The sequence below is a fragment of the Drosophila ananassae genome, chromosome 2L, assembly GCF_017639315.1.
Source record: "Drosophila ananassae strain 14024-0371.13 chromosome 2L, ASM1763931v2, whole genome shotgun sequence".
Classification (NCBI taxonomy): Eukaryota; Metazoa; Arthropoda; class Insecta; order Diptera; family Drosophilidae; genus Drosophila; species Drosophila ananassae.
In genome coordinates, this window is record NC_057927.1 from 17,218,997 (window position 1) to 17,245,493 (window position 26,497).

At 43.0% G+C, this 26,497-nt stretch overlaps 1 protein-coding gene across 1 annotated transcript in view; it reads left to right on the top strand.

Moving 5' to 3' along the window:
• Positions 1 to 14,214: 14,214 nt before the first annotated feature.
• LOC6501352 (dynein axonemal heavy chain 10) overlaps positions 14,215 to 26,497 on the top strand; it is a 32,940-nt gene continuing 20,657 nt past the window's right edge. Inside the window, exons 1-19 of the mRNA XM_001955013.4 lie at positions 14,215 to 15,524; positions 16,342 to 16,394; positions 16,520 to 16,643; positions 16,975 to 17,081; positions 18,074 to 18,285; positions 19,122 to 19,255; positions 19,525 to 20,153; positions 20,222 to 20,412; positions 20,475 to 21,069; positions 21,127 to 21,433; positions 21,493 to 21,885; positions 21,952 to 22,819; positions 22,882 to 23,043; positions 23,101 to 23,292; positions 23,350 to 23,641; positions 23,723 to 23,881; positions 24,906 to 25,058; positions 25,500 to 25,718; positions 25,782 to 25,916. Coding sequence (XP_001955049.2) covers positions 14,900 to 15,524; positions 16,342 to 16,394; positions 16,520 to 16,643; positions 16,975 to 17,081; positions 18,074 to 18,285; positions 19,122 to 19,255; positions 19,525 to 20,153; positions 20,222 to 20,412; positions 20,475 to 21,069; positions 21,127 to 21,433; positions 21,493 to 21,885; positions 21,952 to 22,819; positions 22,882 to 23,043; positions 23,101 to 23,292; positions 23,350 to 23,641; positions 23,723 to 23,881; positions 24,906 to 25,058; positions 25,500 to 25,718; positions 25,782 to 25,916 — 5,550 coding nt within the window. The 5' untranslated portion in view covers positions 14,215 to 14,899. The remainder of the gene's footprint in view (positions 15,525 to 16,341; positions 16,395 to 16,519; positions 16,644 to 16,974; positions 17,082 to 18,073; positions 18,286 to 19,121; positions 19,256 to 19,524; positions 20,154 to 20,221; positions 20,413 to 20,474; positions 21,070 to 21,126; positions 21,434 to 21,492; positions 21,886 to 21,951; positions 22,820 to 22,881; positions 23,044 to 23,100; positions 23,293 to 23,349; positions 23,642 to 23,722; positions 23,882 to 24,905; positions 25,059 to 25,499; positions 25,719 to 25,781; positions 25,917 to 26,497) is intronic.

The window sequence follows — 26,497 nt, forward strand, 5'->3', positions numbered from 1 at the left end:
TAAAAGCATTGACAAAAGGGCGCGCCAGACTCAAGGCCAATATCACACGGAGCTTGGCTTGGGCTGAGGACGCGCAACATTCGAACGCCACACGGGCAGAGGTGTCTTCGCGGCTGGAGCATCTCAACACAACATGGAAAGACTTCAATAGATTTGGTGATGAAATAGCTATGCTCGACGAAGTAGATGGCTATGTGGATCCGGAGCATGACAACATATTCTACGAGGAAAAATATCTAAGGGCGCATGCATTACTTTCGGCGATGGTAGGTACAAGACCTAGTCCATCAATTGGGAACAGTGAAAACGGCAGCGGCGTGCTGCAAAACAACGACGCAATAATAAGTTTGCTACAACAACAACAACAACTCTTCGAGCAGTTGGCGGCAAATCGAGCCACTGCAAACATGTCGAGACCTGAAGGAGGAGACGCCTACGCGGCGAATTCAGGTAGTGCTCAAATGGTAGGGGCATCAGCTCAAAGCGAATTGCCTAAAATTCAAATTAAACGGTTCGCTGGCAATTATTCAGAGTGGCCAGCTTTCAAAGACATATATGAGAGCACAATTCACAACAAGGCGAATTTGACAAATACGCACAAATTTCATCATTTGAAATCTCTTCTGATCGACGAAGCTGCAAATCTGGTACGACATTTGGCTATTACGGATTCAGCTTACAACACTGCGTGGGAGCGACTTAATGAAAGATATAATCGTCCACGGCATATCGTGAATTCACTATTGGAGCAGTTTATGAAGCTGCCAACAACAACAAGGTCGGATACAGCAACATTACGGAAGGTGTCAGACGGCGCCAATGAAATAGTGCGTGGTTTGGATGCCATAGAGGAAACAGGACGAGACTGTTGGATCATCTACTTGACGCTGGAGAAGCTGGATGCAGATACTCGACGCAGGTGGATCGAGCGCAGTGTGGAGACAGACTCACCCACACTGGAGGAATTCTTCAAATTTTTGGATGCACGTTGCGAGGAACTAGAGCTCAGCAAGCGTGAAACAATCGGAGGCAAGACTACAGCCTCAATCGGTGACAAGGGAAGGAAGGTCACACATTCGCTGGTTGTACTTGAAGGAAACAAGTGCAGCAAATGTCATTCTACAGAGCATCGTCTGTATGGATGCCAACAATTCTTGGATATGTCAGCAGGACAGAGGTTTTCGTTTGCCAAGGAAAACGCTCTATGTTACAATTGTCTGAATCCTGGTCATGGGGTCAGAAAATGCAAATCTACGTTCAAGTGCAGACAATGTAAAGGTCAGCATCACTCACTGTTGCACCTGCAACGCACGCAACAGGCTATTGGAACAATCTCTCAAACTGGTGAGGATCAGGAGGATCCTAGCGCACACATCTCAACGGTGACTACGAGTCACATCGCACAAGCAGAAGGTTCTGCAGCAATGGTATGTGCACAAGGCACTGCAAATTCACAACAATCAACTGGATGGAACAGGAGCACCTTGCCGACGGCCATGGTCAACGTTCGCAACGCAAAGGGAGATTTGGTTGCATGCCGACTCCTATTGGACACGGGTTCAGAACTGTCGTACATATCTGAACGCTGTATACAAACACTTGGTTTGGCTCGTACGCCATCACGCATACTGGTTACGGGAATTTCATCAACCAAAGCAGACACTACAAGGGGATGCAGCACTATAAGCATCCAATCCCGTATTTCGCAAGATCAGCTGGTAGTCCAGGCTCACGTGCTTGGAAAGATTGCGTCATCATTGGAAAGGCAGACCATCGACGCGTCTGTACTTCGAGTTTTCAACGATCTGCAATTGGCAGATTCGCAATTTAGCACGAATGCCCCAATTGACATTCTTTTGGGCAGCGAACACGTTTGGAGTGTTATAACTGGAAGAAAAATCTACGACGACAAAGGAAAGCTCATTGCTATATCATCAATTTTCGGATGGGTAATTACATCACTGCTTTCATCACGCGCATGCAGCGCTACGGCACTCACAACGACAATAGACATCGATGCTTATCTCAGAAGGTTCTGGGAGCTGGAGAGCATACAACGCAAGGCAGAAGTTCAACCTGAAGACGAGGAGGTGGAGAAACACTTTCTTGCAACACACACTCGAGACGAACAAGGCAAGTACATAGTGGAACTTCCGTTTAAAGTATCCGAAACACAATTCGCAGATACACTTCAAGGAGCGCTGCAGAGGTTCAAATCAGTTGAACGACGTTTGGCACAAAATCATCAATTACGTAACGACTACGTGAAGTTCATGAGGGAATACCAGGAGCTAGGACATATGCGAGAAATCTCACCGAGCGAAATTCCCAAGGGTAGGAATTTCTACTTGCCACATCATCCCGTATTGGGTCGGAAACTTAGAGTGGTTTTCGACGGCTCATATCAAGACGCCAAAGGCATGGCATTAAACGACACGCTCTCAATCGGACCGAGTATTCAGCAAGACCTATTTGCTGTGTGCTTGCGATTCCGTATGTACAAATACGTCTTTTCAGCGGACATAGTCAAGATGTTCCGTCAAATATGGGTGAGCGAAAAACATAGAGACTACCAAAGAATCGTATGGAGAGAGGATCCCTCAGATCCTATCAAGCACTTCCAACTATGCACGGTGACGTATGGAACATCATGCGCACCATTTCTAGCAGTCAGAGTGCTAGAGCAACTAGCTGCTGACCATAAGCACGAGTTTCCGAACGCAGCAAAAATCGTGTTGGAGGACTTCTATGTCGACGACGTTCTCACTGGAGCAAATAGTGAGGATGAGCTGCTACGCAACAGGGACGAACTGGTCCAACTGATGTCCTGTGCTAACCTAGAGCTCGGGAAATGGGTATCGAATACCAAACGCATCAAATCGGAGGATAACACGGATTCCTCACAATCACCAGTCAAAGTGCTAGGGCTGCATTGGCACCCTGGAGAGGACACATTGGCGTACAATGTAAACCTATCGAAAGACCCTCGCTGCACCAAGAGGCAAGTGTTGTCGGATGTCTCACGTATATTCGACCCTCTCGGTCTATTAGCACCAATCGTAGTTCAATTCAAAATACTATTTCAAAAACTCTGGCTGTTGAATTTGAATTGGGACGACGAACTACCGAGCAAACTAGCAAACAACTGGCTCAAATGGCGAGCTGATCTGGACAACCTTCACAAGCTCCAGATACCGCGCTTAGTTAAAAGCGACAAACAGAGAATCGAATTGCACGGATTTTCAGATGCATCCACCAAGGCGTACTCAGCGGTGGTATACAGCCGAGTGGTTAGCCAGCCCAACTCAAGACGTTTGTTGGGAACCGCACTTCAGAAATCCTCGAAACCATCCCGAAGCATGCATGGCGGCATGTAGACTCAAAATCGAACCCAGCGGATTGCGCATCCCGTGGCTTGGGAGTATCCGAGCTCATTGACTTCCAATTATGGTGGAAGGGTCCTTCATGGCTGAGGGACAAGGAACAATTCTTGGAAAGGTTGAACAATACTCATAACTGTACTTCTCTTTCAGACAAACGCATACAAGACGAAGTCAAAACTACCTGCCTAGCTGCGCAGACGAATGTCACGACGGACAACCCATGGGATAAGCTTCTCAATCGCAACTCATCTTGGCTGAAGCTTATACACACACTTGCTTACGTTTTGCGCTTCATTCATCGCATGAAGCACCCATCTTCGAAACAAACATCGAATTCTCTAACATTCGATGAGATCAAGGCAGCAAGGACTCGGTGGCTGCAACACGCTCAAGCTGGTTTTCAACAGGAGATCCAGTTACTACGCGCAAACAAGGCTCTAGGGAACCAATCTCAATTGGTCAAGATCTCACCAATCATCGACAAGGACAACCTGCTAAGAGTAGGTGGACGAATCCAACATTCGCAGTTGTCAGCAGAGGCGAAGCATCAGCAGCGTCCTAAGTGGACCACGCCAACCCCTAACATTTCGATCGGCAGCGTTGCGCTCGTCAAGGAGTCCAACACACCACCAGCATTATGACATCTAGCGAAGGTGATCGACACGTTCCAAGGAAAGGACAATATGGTTCGCGCAGTCAAGATCAAGACGGCAGCAGGAGAATTGACCCGGCCAATAACGAAAATTGCGAAACTACCCAGTTCAGAAACCGTGTTTCAGGGTGGCCCGGGATGTTTAGGAACTATCGATACATAGTTTATAAGTCACCTATATTGTCATCTTTATATTTTCTATACCTACTAGCTTTAGAATCCACAATTTGTATGCACACACACACACCTATCGTTAAGTTCCACAAATGTAAATTTTCTTAGTACCAATTAGACAGCGAAACTGACAAGAACATATTACTCTACAGTCCACTACTCATTCGTCTTGCCGGTTGGGGATCAGGCTTATAAACAGAAACATATTTAATATGTAGCAAATTTAATTTATATTCATTTAAATTCTTTAAACTTAAAGGGAGAAGTCTGAATCGTAATCGCTATTTCAACAATAATTTACCTTTTTCATCCATTTGAATTTTGGTGAAATGTGTTCCAGTTTAAATAAATGATTCTAATCCTAGTCGCACTAAGCAAACCAAAACTAATGGAAATGCGTCACTTTAATTAAATGCGTATCGGACTACAAATAATGCAAATGGGATACACCAGCAAGCCCCTTCCCCAAAAACATCGACAAAATGAGTTGCATATTTTGAAGCATGATCTCGCAGCTCCGGACGCCGGGACAATGTTTCACAGCCTCCACTTTGGGGGCGTGGCAGCGCCGAATGATTTGGTTTATGGTCTTTGCATGCATTTAACAACACAAAAACGTCGGCAGAAAACACAGTGGCCATTGGTTGAACGGCCGGCTGGCTGGCCGAATGGCGAACTGGCTGCCTAGATGGCAGGGCGAACCCAAAAACATTGTTAAAATACAGCAACATTTTTGGATTTATAGAGCGCTAATCGCGGCCAAACAGTGACTGGGCGGCAGCGGGGCTGGGCGGTTCTGGTCCTGTCCGGCTGGCATTCGGAATTGTAATGGAAATTGAAATGCAAATGCACGGCATGACATTTACGAGTGCTCCGCCAGCAACATCAGACAAGAGCCAGGACAGGCTCTGCCAAAAACTCAACAATAAAATGTTGCAACTAAAATGGACAAAACCCAAATCGACGTGCACTTGGCAGCGTTGTGTTTTCATTTCGCAAATGCAAAACAAGACGTTCCGGGCCACGCCCTCAGATTGAGACAGCCTATAGATTTATGGCCGCGCAATTAGCGAAAGAAACAATATTTTCCCATTTCTCGCCAAGAAGAAAATATTCATGGCATATATAGTCCTGTTTCAGGCGGCACTGAAACGTTTTACGGCTTCAAGTAAAACTAAAACATCAACATCAGGAGGCGAACACCCCAAAAACTGATGATGAGCATCTTTTATGACAACCATCCGACGCCTTGGACATGCAGCTGACGGGAACGTGATGAATGCAGCTCTCTGAGGCGACATTGCATCATAAATTCAGCAAGTGACGTTTAGCAGGCGCCCGGGGATGGTTGAAATTCAGAGCCAGAAGGTGATGTTGCCATAATGCCGAAGCTACGTGCATTCCATTTGGCTTTGATTTGAAGCCATTGATCAAATGGAAAACTTAAAGACCGAACCCGGGGCCATAAATATTGTATTTCAGTTGGGGAAAATCACCCAACTGGCAAATAAACGACTATTATTGAACAAGCTTTAGACCAAAACAACTCAAAAGGTGAAGTTCGAAGTCAAGGATAAGCATTACCAATCGTTTGAGCAAATTGACTTTGCTTGTTTTGTCAGCCGTTGTTTGGCTGCAAAATTTGTTAATTTTGCGTTGAATTAAGATAAAATCTGCTTACATTGGCTTATGAAACCAAACATCCACTCCAACCCATCAAGCCTCAAACTCAAACTCAACCCGATCCCCAACACATCGTACATCCCCCATCCCCAACCCGTTCAAACCAACCCTTTTATCTGCAAAACTCTTTTGTTGCTGCTGGGAGCACCCCCCTGATTGTTTTCAGATTCCGAGAACAACAAGAAGCGTAAAGCCAGGCCAAGAAGCATCGTTGCCGGCTACAGTTTATTATTTTTGCTCATCAGCGGAGCCTTCTCCAACTTCTCCAGCGACTCCCTAGTAGGCACTTTTTCGGAAGTGGGGAAGCCTTTTTACAGAAACAATTTGTAGCGCAGAGATTAAAACTTTTAATTTGCTTTTAATTAATTAAGTTGAAAATCACAGCTGAAAGTCACTGGATTCCGTTCCCAGCTCTCGTTTACACGCCTCACTTTGTTGAAAGTGTTTTGCCGGCGCCAACCCATCGTCGCCGGTGATTTTCGGAAATGAAAGTTGAATTTTTATAGGTGTTTAACTTTCTGAGCAAATTCGTTCACCTGACATTTAGTTTACCATCATTGAAGTTTGCCAACTTGAAGTGTGTTTTGTGTTTCTACTTTTTTCCCCACCATTCCGAACCACAGAACATTCCCACTTTGCTTACCTAACGTACATATATTTATTCGGTTACCAGTGTGCCTACCTAGCTTAAAACATTCATCAAAGTAAAAGTGGAAAAGTTCCCTCTTTTCCAGAGTGGCTGAATGTTTCATTTGCATGGTAGCATTCCTTCGGAGATTATTTCTATAAAGAAACAGAAACTGGTTAGAAGATCGGATAATTGCCAAATCGGATAATTGCCATCAGTTCAGTTGTTAATTGAAAACTTTAGTTGGTATTGGTTTCGTTTAGAAATTGATTAAAAAAAGTAAATAATTCTAATGAAGCCTGTGAAAGGTGTATATTTTCCAATATATATGCAATTAGGAAGCACTACATGTGATTATAACTTTTTCTCTGGTTTAACAACTAAATTTTAATTTTATGTTATCCTCTTACATAAAATTTGTATTAGGGAATTTGGTGGCAATTAAATAATTTTGATGAAACGTACAAAAGGGGCATTGTTCTACATCAATATATGTACATATATGATTCACCAAAATATGCAGTTATGAGAAACTATAATTTTAATAGCGAAACATTTTCTGTTGTTTAATTTCATGCAATTTTTATTTCAAGAAGTTTCTACTAAATATTATTTTCCCTCACACTTTCATCATTCATGTGTAAGATGTCCTGCCGACGCTAGGTACGTGCGGCAGCAGTTTTCCCCATGACTTTTGTTGCAATATTCGATACCAAAGCAGTCGATGGTCGCTGCCTTGATGGTGTTTCTTCCTTATTTTTTTTAGTCTTGCGTTTTGCCGTACATCTTAGATAGAGAAGCAGACGCCAAGGGTTAGAGTCGACTTCTGCCACATTGCCAGATATTTCTCGGCAGCCTCACGTGCCCTGCCGCTCCTTTGTATGCTCAACGTGACGGAAATTAGCGTTGCTTTTACGTATACGTAACAGTGAGTGTGTGTGTTAGCCATAACAGCATCATATTTATTTTTCCACTTCGCCGTAGTTATGAATGTCTGTGCAGATACATACGCACATACACACTCATTCGAATCATTCGAATGTGCATCTTTAGCTACCCCAAAATTTTTCTGGTGTTCTCTGGCTCGTTTTTATTTAATTTTTTTTCTCTTTGGCTCTGGCACTGTGATTGATGTGTGCTTGGGCGAAACCCCAAGTGTCCCACCTACCCCTTCAACAGCCGCAAACAAACATTTTACGTTTGAGTACGCGCCACTTTTGGTTCGGCGAACCATTCTGCTTTACTTCCGCTGCCAGAGCACGAATTTGCGCATATTTGCCTTATATACACACACTCTCACATGCCCGCACTTCAATCTTTTATCATAATTTCGATGCTGCACGCCTCATAAATTTGTTTGCTGAAAACATTTTCACTTCATTTATTAGAAAAAACAGACGGCCCCCAAAAAAACCCCCCATCACCGGCACCCACTGGGGAAATGCATTAGCCCCGCCCGCCTCCAGCTATATTTTTTGCAACCACCAGCCAGATGGCCATTTGCATATGAAATTGCAGCTGACTGCTTTCCATCTTGGTCAATTATTTGAGCAAGGCGGCGAGCGAGCGGTCTTTTATACGTTAATTGCTTGAAAATTGAAACATGAAATTAAATGAAAACAGCCTTCGACGCGAAAATGTCCCTGGCATATTACTCATACGCACCGTGTGTATGGCCCAGAGTCTGGCAGGCAGACAGACAGATGGACAGGCCGCCTACAGACCGCCGCTCGACCGCTGTCCGCCACATGCAGGTAATTAATAAAAGTTCAGCCCTTTGCCAGGCTCCAAACCGCACTCAGTGGGCGAAAGTACACTGCGAGAAATTGGGTATAAAAATTAAATGGAATATATGCTTCAAATCAATAGGATATTTGGAATCCTTCTAAAGGAAATTTATTTCAAATTTCAATGGATCTTAACTTCTTAAAATATTTTAATATTCTATGTTATTATTGTTATTATTATTTAATTGTAAAATATGAAATTATTAAAAAAATAAAATAGGCTACACCGGAGCAACCTGGGCCTTCCGCCTGCATGACCATGTTATATGTTATAAAATATGTATAATTGAAATAAATTTAAGAGCACCAAAATAATGCTCCCTGTATAAGACAATCAAGTGCAATTTCTCCGCGACTCCGGCAAGGAAAACATTCGGGAATTATAAAATGCCAGTTGCCCAGGATGGGGCGCTTGACAAGTGACAAATAAATACGCTTTCAATGTGTTTCTTGTCCGCCAGTCCCTCATTTATTCGCTTTCACTCCTCCACTCACTTTTTGCCTCAGAGTTTCTGTGTTAACCACTCGATCCTAGACGTCCCCGCCTGACAACTGCAGCAGCATCCTGTGTGCTGCGTCTGTTAAATATTGCAAAATATTTCACTGCCCCAAACGTTGGAAATTATGAAAAATTCACCCTGACATCGCCCCGCTCCGAATCGAATGGCAAGGGTGCGTGAGTGTATTCGTTAGCCCGGCTTTTGTATAATTTCGTGTGTTTTTTTGCCGCAATATTGCTTGCATATTTTAATGAAACAGCCACATGACGGCTGCCGAGAATACGCCAGACCACGACAGGGCCACATTTACTCCCACGCTGGCCCACTTCCACATGAGACCTCGGTGGGCAGATGCACATCTCGAGTAGCTGCGGCTGGCAGGCTTGACTGACATACCGCCCAGAGCATTTACGCACCTGGATTCTGTACCACCCACGCACAACAAGTGCCATAACTTATTGACGCGTTTAACTGTACAAGTGGTACATGGCTGAATGAAAAGTTTATGGAAAAATTAAATGCGTATCAAATGGAAAAAAAAACGTTTTATGGATGGCAGCTAAATTATTGGTTAGAGATTGGATCTAGATCTGAGCCATGAGATGGCGGCCATATTCCCCGTCCTTGCATTTGTCAAAATTTTGAATGGGATCCAATGAAGATCCATTGAAAATTTGATGAAAAATATAAAAAATATTTTGTTGTAAGATTTTCATACAGAATAATGGAGATCCTATCCACAAATCAATTAAGCTATTCCACTCAAGATTCGGATAGAAATTGACCAAGATATGGTCTTCGCTGGGGCCCATATTGTCCTTCCATGGTCATTTCACAACTTTTGAAGGGGACCCCCTGAAAATTTGATGAAAAGTCGAAAAAATATTTCGTTGTTAGATTTTGATGCAGAATGATGGAGAATCTATCTACAAATCATTTAAGCTATTCCGCTCAAGATTCGGATAGAAATTGACCAAGATATGGTCTTCGCTGGGGCCCATATTGTCCTTCCATGGTCATTTCACAACTTTTGAAGGGGACCCCCTGAAAATTTGATGAAAAGTCGAAAAAATATTTCGTTGTTAGATTTTGATGCAGAATGATGGAGAATCTATCTAAAATCATTTAAGCTATTCCGCTCAAGATTCGGATAGAAATTGACCAAGATATGGTCTTCGCTGGGGCCCATATTGTCCTTCCATGGTCATTTCACAACTTTTGAAGGGGACCCCCTGAAAATTTGATGAAAAGTCGAAAAAATATTTCGTTGTTAGATTTTGATGCAGAATGATGGAGAATCTATCTACAAATCATTTAAGCTATTCCGCTCAAGATTCGGATAGAAATTGACCAAGATATGGTCTTCGCTGGGGCCCATATTGTCCTTCCATGGTCATTTCACAACTTTTGAAGGGGACCCCCTGAAAATTTGATGAAAAGTCGAAAAAATATTTCGTTGTTAGATTTTGATGCAGAATAATGGAGAATCTATCTAAAAATCATTTAAGCTATTCCGCTCAAGATTCGGATATTTTCCATATTTTCCTTCCATGTTTATTTAACAACATTACTGATGGTGTATCAACATTACTGCGACATTACTGCTGCTTAAGAAATGTATGGACATTGGTTATCGTTAACGTAAGATTTTAAGCAGTTCGTAAGAAGTCTTATTACATTACCGATTTTTTATTTTCTATACCCATATTAGTTCACTTGAAAGTCTTGAAAAAAAGTAGCATTTTAGTGAATAAAACTATTTTTTTATTTAATCTCTGAGCCAGCAGCCGTAGATTGCATTCCGAGCACATCCGCGACCAATGCTCAGACGAAATTGTATCAAAGCAATTGGTTCGACCATTTCGAATAGCACCACTCTCCCCATGTCTCTAACTTTATTTATGAGTCAATGACGTCGCCTGCAACTTCCTCTGACGTGACAATTCCCCCAAGCACTTGGCATAAAGCAAGAGGCGCCAAATGAAAACACGTGACGCCTCGGCAATTGGTGGGCAACAAAGCTCCGGCTTTGAGTTATGGCCAACGCAATGGCATATACAAACAAACAAAGAAGGAGCTCGGAATCAGGACTCCGATCCACAAGTCCCGGACAGCGGAAGGCAATCCACTGGCCACGTTTGCATTTCAATTGACTTTTCGTGAGCTTCGCTTTCCTCCGCAACCACGACTTTCTACGCTCCTTCTTCTCGCTCCGCATTTTTCAAGATAAAATCATAAATCAGCGCTGAATCAGGTAAATAAAAATAATGCTCAAACTCTGCATGCAAATTGGACTGAGAGTCGGAGCTGTGGAGACTCTTTCGCTGAGATTTGACTGTGCGAAAAATATGATAAAACTTCAGACAGTCAAAAAACTTTTTGACTGTGGCCAAAACTTGGCTTTGCTTATGCGAATGAGTCGAGATGGTTGGGGTGATTTTCAATAATATTGTTGAAGGAAACTCTATATATTTTAGGTAAAAGTTCCCCCATGTATACGTCTGTAAGTGTTTCAAATGATGGTTCGGTGAACTGAAAATAGAAATGGCCCTGCAATCAAAGCCAAGTTAATTAGCCAGCCATCTAAAGGGCATATTAAATCGTTCAAAACGTGAAACTCCAATCGTAGTTCTCTACAGTGTAACAAAAAGTTATCAAGTTACCAATTTTTGAACAAGTTTAATGAATACAATGTTTTGTAATAAGATTCATTCAGCTTCTGTTTTCGGGTTTACTTTTAATAGAAAATATTGATTTTTTCATACTTAGCTCGAATTCGTTGCTGGCTAGTGTATAACCACAGCACTCACATGCACATTCCGGTAACAGCTCCAATAGACCTGTGCTCTTTTAGACGTACTTCAAAAATGCGGCATTTGGCAAGTGCTCAAAGGGTTCCATCATTGACCAATCACCAATCGTCTGCTTGGGAAACCTCTACCAAAATCGACCTAATTCTCAGGCGTTGACTGGTTAAGTATTCACCATCCATAGCCCACAATCCCTGGCAAATTCTGGAATTCGGCTTTGTTTCAGACAAAACTGCATTGAAGCCGATGCGGTCGAGTTCATACAGGCGTCGCCTTAATGTAAAGCCTACTTATAATGTAACGCAACCAGCCAACTACTGTCGGCTCATTGCCGAAGATTTCGGCTGAATGGTATGAATTTGAGAAAGACCCTCTTCTGCTCATATAATCTTAGCTATTCAGAATCACCTTCCTGCCTCAATTATGGCCAGTGTCGATGTATTTACACAAATTTTCCCAAATGTCCGATCAAATTTTCCCAAATTTCCCAAATGTCCGATCAAAATGGAGACTCCTTGACCCGTATGTAAGCAAAATTTTAAAGACCTTTCAACACAGCATCATCTAAAAGCAAAGTCGGAGGCCTCAGCGTCTTTTATTTCTAACCTAAGTTACACTTCGATGGTAAAACGCACTTCGGAAAACTTTTAAATTCTAAAAGTCAATCACTCTAAAAATATTATTTGCTATTCCGTAAATACATTTATAAGGCTATAAAAGGCGCTTGGAAAAAAATATTAGTTCCAACAAAATGAAGTTTGGAATCAAAGAAATTTGAAAATAGAGCACCAGCTCTAGGTCCTATTCGGAGCAGTGAATGGGACTTGGAGAGAAATCTCAACCGCACTTACGATCCTAATTATGGACTGCTGCCGCAGGCATACAACCTCCTTGGTACACAGTTTCCGATTCAGTTGGCTGCATTTTCAAAGGCAAACCAGGCATCATTTAAAAGTTATTAAGCGCATATGTAAACAGAACCACGAAACGTTCGAGTTGTCTCGAAGCCATTGCCGTGTTTATCAAACTCATGCGACGTAGATAAATATGCAGTGGGTGCACAGAGGGGGCAGGTGAGTGGAGAGGCATTGGCAAGACTTAAGCGGAAACGTCGCAGGGCAAACAGAGGCACTCATAGAATAGACACACACCCACACACACAGTAAACCTCTTCACCTACACGCACATGTGTAGTGCGAAGTCAATAAATTCTCATTTCGCTGGATGCGTGGAATATTTCACCTGCAAACAAAGTGTGCTCGTCGCAGCTCTGCTCTCCGCAGACGCAATAATAAATACAAATAAAAACATGACGCATAAAGATTACAGCTACCACAAACGTAGGTGCTGGCACTCATCTAAGGGATCCGTTTGCTTCACTCCTCATTCTTGAACCAATCTATATTAAGTATACGCACCGTTAGAACCATGCATTTTAATGATGTCTCCGTTGCCACCGGCTGTTGGCCCTAATCTCGCTCCCGACCTCAAGGATTCCCGCCCTTAAGCCGTGTGACGACGTAAATGTTCATTTATTTTAATTAGTATTGAGCTAGGTTGTCCTCGATAGATCAAGGATGCTGTGTGCAAACATTTCCCCACCTAAGGGCCTTACGTCTATTAAAAAATACATTAGCCAGATGGATTGTGGAGATAAAAAGTTGGCAACGATTTTTAAAATTAGCGATATCTCAGAATTAATTGAAAATCAATGGAATCATGAGTATTGATTTTTAATCTTATTACTTTGGCTTTCTAAACATTGTTTGTAAGTTTAGATGGCGGCAGTGAGTGGAAAAGTAAAAGTGCATGTTAAGTAAAGTCATCAAAGAGCTTGGCTGTCGGTTGTTGGTAGGCGATTTCTACCTGGAAGTTGACTCTCGTACTTGCACTTAGCCCCACCTTAGCCCCTTCCAGCCCACCCAAACACTCACTCTAGCCACTCACTTTGCCCAGTTGCGGTGCCGAGTAAATATTTCCATTTATGGTCTTATACAGTTATTGAGCCAAAGCTCACGTTTCCAGGCTACTCACCAAGTATCGTTGGCTACTTGACCCGGCGTCTCCCAACCAACTTAAAACTGCACTGAGCATAATCGGTGGTAATCCGAATCAACATATTTTAAAATACACATTTTTTATGAAGAAACAAATTTTATTATATAAACAAGTATCCAAGTTTCTTGTTGATAAATAATGGCACAGAGCCTGCATTTTGAAGACTCTTTCCCGTTTCTAGTGTAGCAACGACCCTGGCACGTTGCTAATGTGCATAGCCATTAAGTCAGTGCTGCGTGTTTTGTTTACGCAACGCCGTGCCCTCCACGCCGGGAGCAAGGGTGGTGAAGGATGGGCGGAACTGGAATAAGGATTCTTCAGAATTGCCATTCGACTGTTGCATGTTGCAAATGCAACTGACAGGTAGCCTGGAGAAGGATGGAGCTCGGGCTGGCAGTGGGTGTGGCCCTGGGAGTCGCAGAAATTACATTAAACCGGAAGGGTTGCCTAACAACGTAAACAATGCAAGCCAAGGTAACAGGAATACCGGCCAGGCACGACTCTGAGAATAATAAGCAAAGGAATCGAAATAACAATAACATAAGAGAAACTACAACCAAGCAACATAAACAGGAAAACTCAAATCGTAGTATTTAAACCAGAATCAAAGCAAACCTCCTACACTTCCCAGCGAGAGAAATGAAAATATCTTCCATCAAACTTTGTTAACAAATTCCGTATCTCCGTGTGTATCCGTATCCGTTCGGCGTATGTACGTGCGTGTATATGTTTGTGAGAACCAAAGAAATCAGTTGCAGGAATTCATATTTGATTTTAGTCGGGCCAGCATTCTGCGCTTTGGCGTCGGCCATCGCCGCAGCTGCAGCCGCAGCCGCAACTGTTGTTCTGCGATACACAAAAGGATTCGTAGACGCCCAGGAGTAAACACTCCCACGCCACATACTACGTACCTTGTGCCATATACCAGCGGAAACGAAACTGCACAACGCCGGCTGAAATTGATTGAAAGAACAACAAAAACGAAAAGGTGGCTCAGAATCCGACATCAGAGACGACTCCTGCGCAGGAACCAGGCATTTTACGAAATCAAGGCAAACGTTTGATGTGCAACCGCGCGAAGACGCCAACGACGCAGCCAAACAAGTAAAGAGAACAACCAATAGCCCCAACTCCCCCAACTGACGACCCCGTCCCATTCCCGATATCCAACCACAAACCACTTCACCCACAACCAAGGAACAATTCAAATATTTCGGCTCCAAAATGTCGGTCTTCAGCTCTATAGACGGCAGTATGATAAGGGAAAGTGAAAGTCCTTCCGAAGGATCCATAAGCCGCGACGAACCTCGCGTCGTCTGGCTAAAGACAGTGATTGCGAATATGCTCGGGGTCCTCGAACCCGTCTACGTGAACACACTCGTCAAACAAAATCTTCCAGCTATAGACGCGTTTTTTCGGCAGCGCTACGAGACCCAGAACGATCTGCAATACGTAGTAATGTTTGTGTGGCGCACTTTCTACGACAGGCTCATCGAAGAGGAGATCACCGTGCTAGAAGAGGTACCCCGCCCCTCCAAATCCGCCATTCCGGACAAAAAGGGGAAGGGCAAAAAGGGCAAAGGCGATAACCGGATGACAGGCGGCAAATCGGCAGGCAAAGGCACAGGACCAGGAGCAGCAGGAGGAAAGGGGCGTAAAAAAGGCGGTCAGGAGGCACCCAGCGAGAACGAGGCAGCAGCAGCAGCGGCAGGGCCCCCCGCAGGCGAACAGGAGCACACCGAAGATGCCACAGGCGGGGAAACTACCGACGCAGAGTTTGAAGGCGAAGGCGAGGGCGAAGAAGAGGCAACCGTGGCAGGCAGCGTGAAGAGCTCCGCACGATCAAAACGTAAGTTAAAAAAAAATAATTAAAAAATTTAAAATAGGTTTAAATAAAATGGGTCGTATTTCAGATTAAATATCTGATATAAAAATATGCAATAATAATAAAAATTAAATGGGTTTGAAAGTAAAAGTTCAAATGTATTTTAAAATAGTCAAATAAGTTCCCAATTTTCAATATTAAGTAAAACATTAAAATAAAATAATTCTTAAAATAAGATACGATAAAGACATTTAAAAACATTTCATTAATTCTTGCAGCCAGCTCTGATACGGAAAATGGTAAATATGTTGGATGAGTTTCCTTTGTTACTGTGCAGGGATTTTAATTTTAAAAGTTTTTTAGTTTTTGGATTTCTTCATTTCTCACCATCCTTGTGACGCATAAATTTTTAGCCGTCCAACTTAATATCAAACGAAAAATCTCGGTCCACACTTTGATTTGCGCTGCCCACTTCACATCATAAATATTTAAGGGCCTCATTTTCGTTTGCCCGGCTGAAATTCATTTCTTTTGTAACTTTTAATTTGAATCTCCGCCGTACCGGCCCATCCCGTACGCCAACTCATTTGATTTTCCATTGCCTGGCAGAGAGATAAGAGCAAAGTTTCGCCGGCTCATTCATTGCATTTAAATGGGAAGCGCGCAACTTGCCACAATGCAAATTCCGCCGGCTGCACTTTGTTCCGTTCCATCAATCTCAATCACAGGCGCTATCGCAATCGCAGTGCTGCATTCGCTTACTCCTTTTTGACACGCCCACATTGCCTTTTTTGCTAATGCACTTTCCCTCCTCGCCTTTCTCCCAAATCGACTCCCACAGGAGGACGTAAAAAGAAAAAGCCCACTTATGTGCCGGTCTACGTAGAGGTGAAGGTAAGTGTTTTGTGAACAAAATTAAAATGGATCTGGTTTGAGGTAAATTAATAGGAATTGATTAATAAAAAAAAAAAAATTATATAAGAAAATAAGCAAAATAAATACACTTTATAAAATTGCAGAAACTAGTACCGGCATACGTCAAGACGCCAGAACTGCACTGCCACTTCGGTAAGATGGAGTCCGAAGACCTGGACCCAAAAATAAAATACGTCTACATCGTGCGGAAAAACCGCCGCGAAATCCGTAAGTGAAAATACAAATTTTTTAATTAGATAAATAAAGAAAATAAAATAATTAAAATAAAAAATAAGAGCCACAAAATGATGTTGCACAGAGAAAGTCTGATTGCAAATGACCAAATATTCAACCGGCTGAACTTTTATATAGTTTTTGCAGAAAGGAAAAGCCTACTTAGTTTGCTTAAAGGACCTAAAGAACCTAACCTCATTCTTTAAAATATTAAATTTTTAAAAAATTTAAATTAAAGAAATTCCCCTTTCTTACTATTTTCCTTATTGAGGGATTTTCCTCTTTTTTCATCTTTCTAAATTATTAACTTTAACGACCTTTTCAGCCTGGTTCAATGAGATATCGAATTGCTTCGCCGAAATGCCTCTGTTCTTCCTCCTGGGAACATGTCGTGGGTCTCTCATCAACTCCCTGCGCGACGACTTAAACTTGGTAAGTTTACAAAGCGTGGTCGGTCTGTAATCGAACATTAAAAGACGCATCAACAATTCGCCGAAAACCAAAATCACTCAAATTTTCACCCGATTCACTCATTTCACACACCATAAAACGTTGTTCAATCAATCAACGACTTTAAGGCCCCGGCCTTTGTTTCAAGCCTTCGTTCTTTTGTCCGTTCCGTTACATTCCGTCCCCGGATGTCCTTCGTCCTGTTGTCCGTTCTCAACCGCAAAACAAAATGTTGTGACGAATTGTAATTAATTCCCGAAACAAGGCAGTCATCTATCAAAATGCCCGCTGTGCCGCAGGATTTTTCCGCTTCACTGCTCACCGGGATGGGTATTTTTTGGGTGGTGCTGCTACTATTGCCGGTGGATGAGGGTCTTACTGGGTGGGCTGAGCATCACGCCTATCCAAGCGAGCCTTAAGCGGTGACCGCCAACGCAAATTGCTTCATCATAGCTTGAAAATGTGCTGCGGTTTCCATTAGGCTGCTCTCCCTCCCAAGCACCACCCACATCCACTTCTTGGACTTGGTTGGTGGCCTTGCGAATTTTGCGGTTAACACTTAAAACAAAATTTAGGCATAATTTCAACCCTTTTTGACCGAGTACATAAACTAGACTCTATTTTAGTACAAATTAAGTGTAATCAGTAATATAGAAAATAGATTTAAGAACTCCTACTAACGTATCGGAAAAATGGATGTTTATGTGGAATTTATATTAAAATTTTTCTGTGTGCCAAAAAGCTGGCAATTTGGTTGTGGCCCCTGCTGCCGCCTTAATATTAGGTTTGCATGAAAATAAATTGGAAAATTTTTGCCAAAAATCAGTTTTTGGAAAATTTTACGCGGCGAATCAATTAGAGAGTCTACACAAACCACTGCCTCCTCTCCGCACACCCCAATCCTTCTTCCAGTCACTCCATCTTTGGAACCATTGTACATATGCATTTTTTGTTTTCGCCCCTCTATGTGGCAGGTTTACAAAAGCGCCATTCAATATCAATTTCGCGAACCGGCCACATCGGACAGCCAGCAAATGGACAGTCATGAGGGGCAAGCTGGCGGCGGCGGCGGAGGCGGCGCACCGGGCGAGGAGGATATTTCCAGCGAGGCCAAGGAATCGGGCCCGGGTCTATTGGAGCTATCCAAACCATCGGAATTTCGTTTGAGAGCGCTTAAACAACAAAAGTATTTAACTTTTAACAAAGGCAGGGCGGCATTCGCTTCTCCGCTGGCTTCTGGGCAAAATAAAAGCTGGGGCCCCCTATTTTTTTGAAGGACGGTGGGCGTGCAGCTCCGCGCTTTATTGGTTTCGAGCTGCTGAGTGGAGAGCCCCCAACGCCGGAGTGGCTGACTCCGATTGTGATTGTTGGCTTTCGTTTCCTCCCCCTTTAATTTTTCCTTTTTTTTTGTTTTTGGGTGCAAATTTTTTGTTTGCCTTTGTTTTGCGTTTATCGCTGGTTACCATCACAGCGGCCACAGTTTCCTTTTTTTCAGCTGCAGAACCCTTTTCGCACATAAATTACAGCGCATCCGATAAGAAATTTTTATTTTTAATCGGATTTCATGCTACCATCAACGGCGCCACCATCGCCGTTGTGTCCTTGTCGTCGGTGCGGCTCTGTTGTCTTCTGGCCATTTTCCATTTGTTTGGCAGGCAGCATTTATGGCACATCCTGGCGAGCCACGTTCATCCTTGCATTGGCCTTTCATTGCCGCCTCGCGAATGCCACTTGACCGCCACAGTTAAATTTCTCCCCCTTTCATTTCAGTGTATATGTATGTATGTAGGTCTTTTTTCAAGCATGCAGATTAAAAAATGCCAGCCCGAAGTCCAAAGTCAGACCCGTCCAGCCGGAGTTGGGTCCATGTCCATGACCAGCGGAGTAGCCTTTGTTAAGCTTTATTGTCTGTCCCTCTATTTGTTGCTCATTTTGCTTATCGGGGTCCTTTCATTACGCTTTGTGTTAATTTTGCATGCCTGCCGCCGTTAATTTCGTTTGTTTATTTGCCACGTTATGCAGAAAGAAAAAGGAGATGGAGGCTGCTGCCAAGAAAGCCGCGATGGCCAAAAAGAATGTGGAAGTCGAAGCCGAAGACGATGAAGACCAGGCAGATGCACTGAAAATGCCCGTGCTATCATCCTCCGATGAGGAAAGTAAGTTGATCATTGTATTTAATTACTTTTAAAATAATTTTGAAAAAGAAAATGTCGGAAATCTAGCGAAACGAGTGATCGTTTGGCAACGCAGACAAAATCAAAATGTCATCACTGTCAAAAACTAAGAACCATTAGATTTCATATGTAAAAGCTATTGTATTTCAAGTTTACAGAAAAAAAGAATGACAACAATTAGCTGTGTGAACAGTGAAGACTAAAAATACTGTGTCTTGGTTACATCTTTATTTTATTTCTCTTATCTCCAGCCGAAGTAAAGCCCGAAAAGCTGACGATTGCCCAGCGATGGGAGAAGATGCTGAGTGAGACCAAGGCCAAAGTGGAAGCCGAACATGCCGCTGAAGAAGCTACGCCACCGCGAGTCACCCCCATCCAAAAGCGTCTCCTTAAGGAGATCGAGGATTTCCAGAAAGAAATAACGTGGACCATCAACCATATAGTTTGGGCCTTTAGCTTACCGTCCTCATACATTCTGCCCGACCAGGAGGAGACCGAGTTCGAGGATGCCCTCATTCGAGTGCCTGTCGACCCGAAGAGGCTGGATCTGGTGCCTACATATACCCAACAGCAGTTGGAGGAAGTTGTTGACGGTTGGATGAAGTACCTCAAGAGGACAATGAAGGGACTAAGCGATGCCAAGCTGGACGAGTTTACACCGATGGCAGAGTACCGCTACTGGCACAGAATGGAAGTGGAGCTATACGGCACCTTGGAGCAGCTGAAGACAGAGTTCGTGATGGCGGTCTTGAATCGCTTGGCTAGTGACAAGTCTACGGTTCTGGTTGATTGGCAAAAAGTTCTCGAGCAAACAGAGAATAGATTTAAGTTGGCCAAGGAAAACTCCGATTATCTTGGCACCATTACTGACTACTTAGAGGTAAGTTTGGATTTCTTTTAATTTAACATTCACCTAAATCTATATTTGATTGTCTCTTTGATTATTAGAAAGTTCGCAGCTATGAAAGCTTTAAGATGGTGGTTCTGCAAATACCCAATATCATGGTTGGACTGCGCCATATATGGACTATGTCCAGCTATTATTGCCGCGATCCCGAAATGCAGGTCCTGCTCTGCCAAATCTCCAATGTCTTCGTTCAAAAGGTGAAAAGCATCATTAACTTCGAGAACATTTTCAAGTAAGTTTTCACTCGAAATGTATATAGGCCAAAAATAATAACAAAAGTTGAATTATTTTAAGATATTCGGCCACTTACACACACGAGACAGCCACCAACTGTGCCAATCTGTTGCGCTGCTGGAAGCAAGCCTACAAGCTCAGTCGTCAGCATATCGAGGACTCCGGAGCTGGTTCTCGCTGGGAATTCGATAGAGTGGCCCTCTTCAACGAAGTTAATCACATCCACCGAGTGGCCGTCGACATCGCCTACGTGGGTCGTACCTTCATTCAATATGAGAATCTATTTGGACACCGCCTAAAAGCCTGTATAGCCGATCCCTCGATCGTTGATAATTTGATGCGCAAAGTTTACCGCATGCTAGACGATCTTATCAAGACCGTAGACTACGATATGTTTCAGCCGAGCAATTGGGAGAACTGGGAGTACTCGCTGGAAATGTTTAATAAACGATTGGAGAACGTTGAAAACGAGGCCAAAAACGTAATTGACCAAAGCATAAACTCGCTGCTATCCTCGGAAAAAGGTCTAGATCTGGTGGTAAATGCCATGAACATCGACACTCGGGAGACCTTGCAGGAATTTATGGCCACTAAGCATGAAAATCTCCTCCGCTTCTTTGTCTCAGAAATTAACGTTGTAGATCGTGTATTTTCAGTAGGTTTTATTGTTTACTTTATTTAAAAGTTAATACTAATTATTTAAATTTGTTAGAAATTAAAAAAATCGCCTCCAATGGCCAAGCACCAGCCGGCCAAAATTAGTGCTATATTCTGGGCGAGATTGCTAGGAAAAAAGTTAAAGAACTCGGTCCTGGCGTTCAAAAAAGTTGAAGATGAGCCGGCAATCAAAAACAGCTTCTTGAAACGCAGCTCCTTCAAGCAGTACTTCGAACTGATGACCGTAATGTTCCAGTTCGAGAAGGTGCTGTTCGAAAACTTCATCCAGAATGCAACGTTTTTGGTTAACCACACAAACCGATCCAACATACTAACCGTTCGTATATGCAAGCCCGAAACAAGTAGGTTCTTTCCCAAAAGAAAATGATTGCAAAATAATATACCACCGATATTTCCGCAGTTTCTTACATATCCGATTCCGTGCAAACGTTAAAGGCCAAGCCGCGGGACTTGCAAATGAGCAGTTCGAGGCGTATAACACCCGCAAAATCCACCTTACAGCCTGTGCCATCAGAAGCCATGAGCGTTTTCAGCACGGCAGATTCGTTTGGATCGGAACAAAGTATATCAGAAGAAGACGAAGCCCTGGTAGTGGGGGACGTATCTCAAAAGAAACTGATGTGCCGCATCAACAAGCTGACAGTTTTGGTGGCAATGATCATGTGGCTGGTCAGTAATACGCGTCGATCAAATAAACAACTTCAGGAATGCATGTCCTTCATAAAAATGGTTAAGGAAAAGAAGCCCAAAGACGTGACAGCAATGGATAGACATTGTATAAGAACGTGCGAGTGTAAGTTTGGGAAAAATGTTTTTTTCTTTTAATTTCCTAATCATAATATTTAAATCCATAAATTAGTGCTGCAGCGTGCCGAGTCTCAATACATGCTTCCTATTTGGCGGGAACTGGTGTCCGACAAAACTCTTATCGAATATGATATGGACTTTAGCGTAAATCTGCAACGCGAGGTTTTCGACACATTGTTCGAGGCACAGCAGTTTGAGCATCTGGGATTTACGCTGCCATCAGTGCTGCGCACAGCCATTATGAAGAAGGATCTCCTCTTCAAGGATTACGAACGGATGAGTGAGGTTATCGACCGCTACAGGGCAATTATTAATAACCTGTCGATGTCCGAAGTGATATTTCTGCGCGGACACATCTACGACACGGAGCTTTTTATCCAGATGGGCGTGGGACGATATACCTGGACTTCATTTAATATCGGCAAATTCTGTGACCAGATCAACTCTCAGTTGCGGAAACTGACCTCCATTGTTTCGCAGATCAATTTTATTCGCCTCGATCTACGATCACGCATTGACATGATAAAAAGCTTTAATCTCTTCAATCTGGATGAGGAGCTGGAGGCCTCCATGGGCTCACAAATATTCGATAGACAATCAACTGCGGCCAAGTCTGTCGGAGCTCAGAGATTCAAATCAACAACTGGCGAAAATATAACTATGTTCACAGTAGACAAGGAAGTTGACCAGCAGAAGAAAGACAGTTGCGGCACAGGCGTCTACCCTTGCCAAGGTTACTTTGAATTGCTGGAAGCGTCTCGAAATCGCAAGACAGCTCAAATGAAGAAACTGTACGATTCTTTGGGTCCCGTCCTTATCAAACTGGAGAGTTTGGTTTTAGGCACCTTTTCGGGCAGATCGGATCGAATGAAAACATACTATGAGTTCTGGGAGGAGGAGACCTTCAAATGCATTCTGGAGTAGGCACAAGCCTATATTTTGCCGATTACATAATTTCCTAATATTCCATTTTTCCATATAGGATGACATACAACAATCTAAAGTGCTACATAAACCGTCTGCTATCTGGGAGTCCAATGTTCGAGGTAAATGCGGCACTCCTTATGTCGGAAATTGTGTTAGAACCGTCAGTACAGGAATTGCAAAACACAATTGTGACTGCCACCAAAGATTGCATTTCCCGGTGAGTACTCCGCTTGATATTTTTTTTCCAAAAACTCTATTGCAAATATCTTTTCAGCTTACGAATCTTCACGCGATGGATGACTGGCACCTGCCTTGTCTGCCCGCAGGTGGAAATGGGAAAACAGTTTAAATATAATTATACCTACTACGAAGACATCGTACAGATTAAATCCATAGTCGAGTTGGTTATTAATATTCACGATTTGGCACTTAGAATTGCCGGAGAATGTCGCTCTTTTATCGCACAGTAAGTATAAAGAATGAAGTGAAGCTAGAGGAAAAGGTTTAATACATTATGACAAAGATTCCGCAAGTATTTCAATCTTTGGGCCTTCGAGAAGAACTTTATCTGCCAGAAGTTCGTTGAGAAACAGGTGACGCTCGTCGAAATCGATGAGAAATTTACATTTTACTCGTCCATTGTGGAAACGCTGGCCACCATGCGCAAGTACCAGGATATCAAGTGTGTGCGCATAAATTTGCAGCCATTGCTGGATAGCATATCAGTACATGCCAAGGAATGGTGCACCATCCTGGGCGAGGAGCTGTTGCGTCATGTCAACGACAACATGAGGGCAATGCGTAACGAAATCAAAGTGAGTCCAACTCCTGCCGGATGGCATCCAAACCACACCCAACACCACCCACACCTTCTAATCTGTGCAAATCTGCCGCAGACCCTGAGCCTGAATCTCAACAAGACCACACGCGAGCTGGAGGACTTCAAGCTGGTCATGCAAACAATTGCCACAGTGCAGTCGACGACTCTAACCAATGAGCAGAAGATACATGAAATGCAAGAGACCTTTACCATACTCAGTGAACACAAGATTATGGTATGCATATGAAGCTTTAATAAGAATATATACACACTCCTCTCTGGGACTAACACGTAACTAATTATAATGAATATTTCGCATGCCACAGTAAACACATATCTTATAGGCAATAACTAACTTTCCATACTATCTGCTATCGAACTTTGGAATTTATGCAGAATTGTCTAGCTTCTCTTTGCACATTCCATCTAATCCAATCCCTCTAATAGCTACCCATCCCCGCTTAAATGAAAGTTGCTTAAGTTTGCTAACCAGAGCGCTTATTTGTGTATTCAAATGAGCAGTTTTATAAAAATCCCATCGCAATCCCAGCCGATCTGGTTGGTGACTGTGACTGCTCCTATTTCTGTTTCTGTTTACATATGCATATTTGGCGTTTGGACGGGCAGAACCATTTGGAAATGGCTTTCCGCTTTTTGGCGCATCCCGCACAAATGGTTACGTAAATGCTGCAACAGGACAGCAGGCAGACCAGAGTCCAGATTAGGATCCGGTTTCTCCGTCCAACGCTGCGTGTTTGTGTGCTGGTCATTTTGGGATCCATTCGCCTGGCTTCGCTTTTGGTCCATTCATTTATTGATGGCATTTCGTTGCGGCGGCGGCATCGCTTAGCTTTGGCCAGACAAACCGGAATTAACTTGCATTTTATATAAATTAATGAACGAATGAATGCTTATACAGGCAGACACAGAACTATAGAATATAAGTATATATTCACATGTATGTATATTTTTGTATAACCAATGGCATTGCAATTGCTGCAAGGGCCAAATGAAAATTTATGCGGTGTCGGCCCTGAAAGCTATGCTATACTTTTTTTAACCAAAGCCTTGTGGGTTGCGGATTTCGGGCTGGGGGAGTAGAATGTTCCACTGCCATGGTTGGCTGGTCGTTAGTGAATTTCGGCACTTTCCATGATTATTATTTGCACTCAGCGATAATTGAAGGACACTGCTTAATTTTTATATGCGTTTTATTTATTTCGAAACTTTTCACTCACAATTCCCATTCCAATTTTTAGTTTCCCTACGAGGATATGCTGATGGCACACCACCTGGAGAAGCGCTGGAAGCGACTCTTCCTGTCGGCCTTGTATCGCTCGGAGAAGCTGCAACCAATTAAGCAAAAGTTCGCCGACATGACTTCCGTCGAAATCAATGAATTCTGCGATGACGTAAGTTCTCAGGATACCACAACACCGCCTCGGTGGAAAAGGAAGTCCTCAGGGCAAGGCAATGCGATTAGGAAGCGGGCTGCACTGCCGACTTTGCATTTCCGCTATTTTGCGTTCTTTTTTTGCAGTTCTGTTTTGTTTCCTCCCATTATTATTTCCTTTCAATGGTATTTTAATTGGATTTTTCCGCGCGCTCAACCATTATTGTCAATTGTTAGCGGCGACGGCTCTGTCGTCAGCGTAAAATGAATTAACTTGAAGTGTTTATCGTTCGAATTAGAGCGCAAGATGAATGCGGTGGTGCAGGGGTGGGACCTTTATTTCCAATCCTCTCTGTTTTGTGGCTTAACGCTTTTTACAGTGGTCTTAGCCACCTTATTACTAATGAAAACTTAAAACTTTGTAATTTAATGTTTATTTTACATTTAATCTGCTCTTTAGTTGGGTGATTTTATTAAAGACTATGATGAAAATGGACCTGGCTCAGTGGGCGCAGAATTGGATAGAGGAGTGCGCCTCATGGATCCTTATGGCCAGAAAATCGAGGAACGCGAAGCTCGAAGAGAGGAATTGGCCAATGCTGAGCGTCTTTTCGATATGCCCATGGTTGATTATCATGAGTTTGCGCGAGTGCAAACCGAGTATGAGGGTCTGCAGCAGGTAAGGGCTTTCTTGCAACCATATTTACCACCTAGATCTATTCTAACATGATCCCACTTACAGCTGTACAAACTATATAAAGCCCAAAAATTTGCTCGCGAGGGATGGGGTAAAACGTTGTGGGCCGACTTGGATCCCAATGTACTGACCGAGGGCGTCGAGAGCTATCTGAAGGAGTTCCGGAAATTGACCAAGGCGGTAAGCTTTTCGAGGCCTCCAGGGTCTGTTCGGTGGGGAAAACTTTGCCAATTAAATAAAGTTTTTGGCCTGCTGGATTTTCATAAAATTACAAACGCCTTGGAACAACAAAAGCTAAATTCTTTAGAACTGTGAACTCACTGTGAATCGAAAGGCCTCTTCACTAAAGCATTTTAGGCCATTCATCCAAAAAGTAATCAATTGTTAACGAGCATAAAAAAAGGAATTTTGAATTGTGAGATTTTCCACTTCTTACGAATTGAAATTCAACTTATTTTATGTAAAAACAATTTCTTTTTAATAAAAAGTTTCCTGGGTATGCCCAGTTCGTCCACTTTAGCGCACTACCTTGTTTATAGGGCTTACTCGAGCTTTACTTAAACAAGAAATGTGAATTTTCTGGCCACGCCTTGCAGCGACAAAATTTTGCACCTAAACTGATTATGACAAATTGATTTATTTACTTCACTAACAAGTTTTTGAGGAATTTCGCTGGCCGGGCCAAAAAGTTTGTTGCAGTCAAAACTTTTCGCTTTTTTCCCATACAAATGAAGTGGGCGTATTCCCAATGCCGGGAGAGC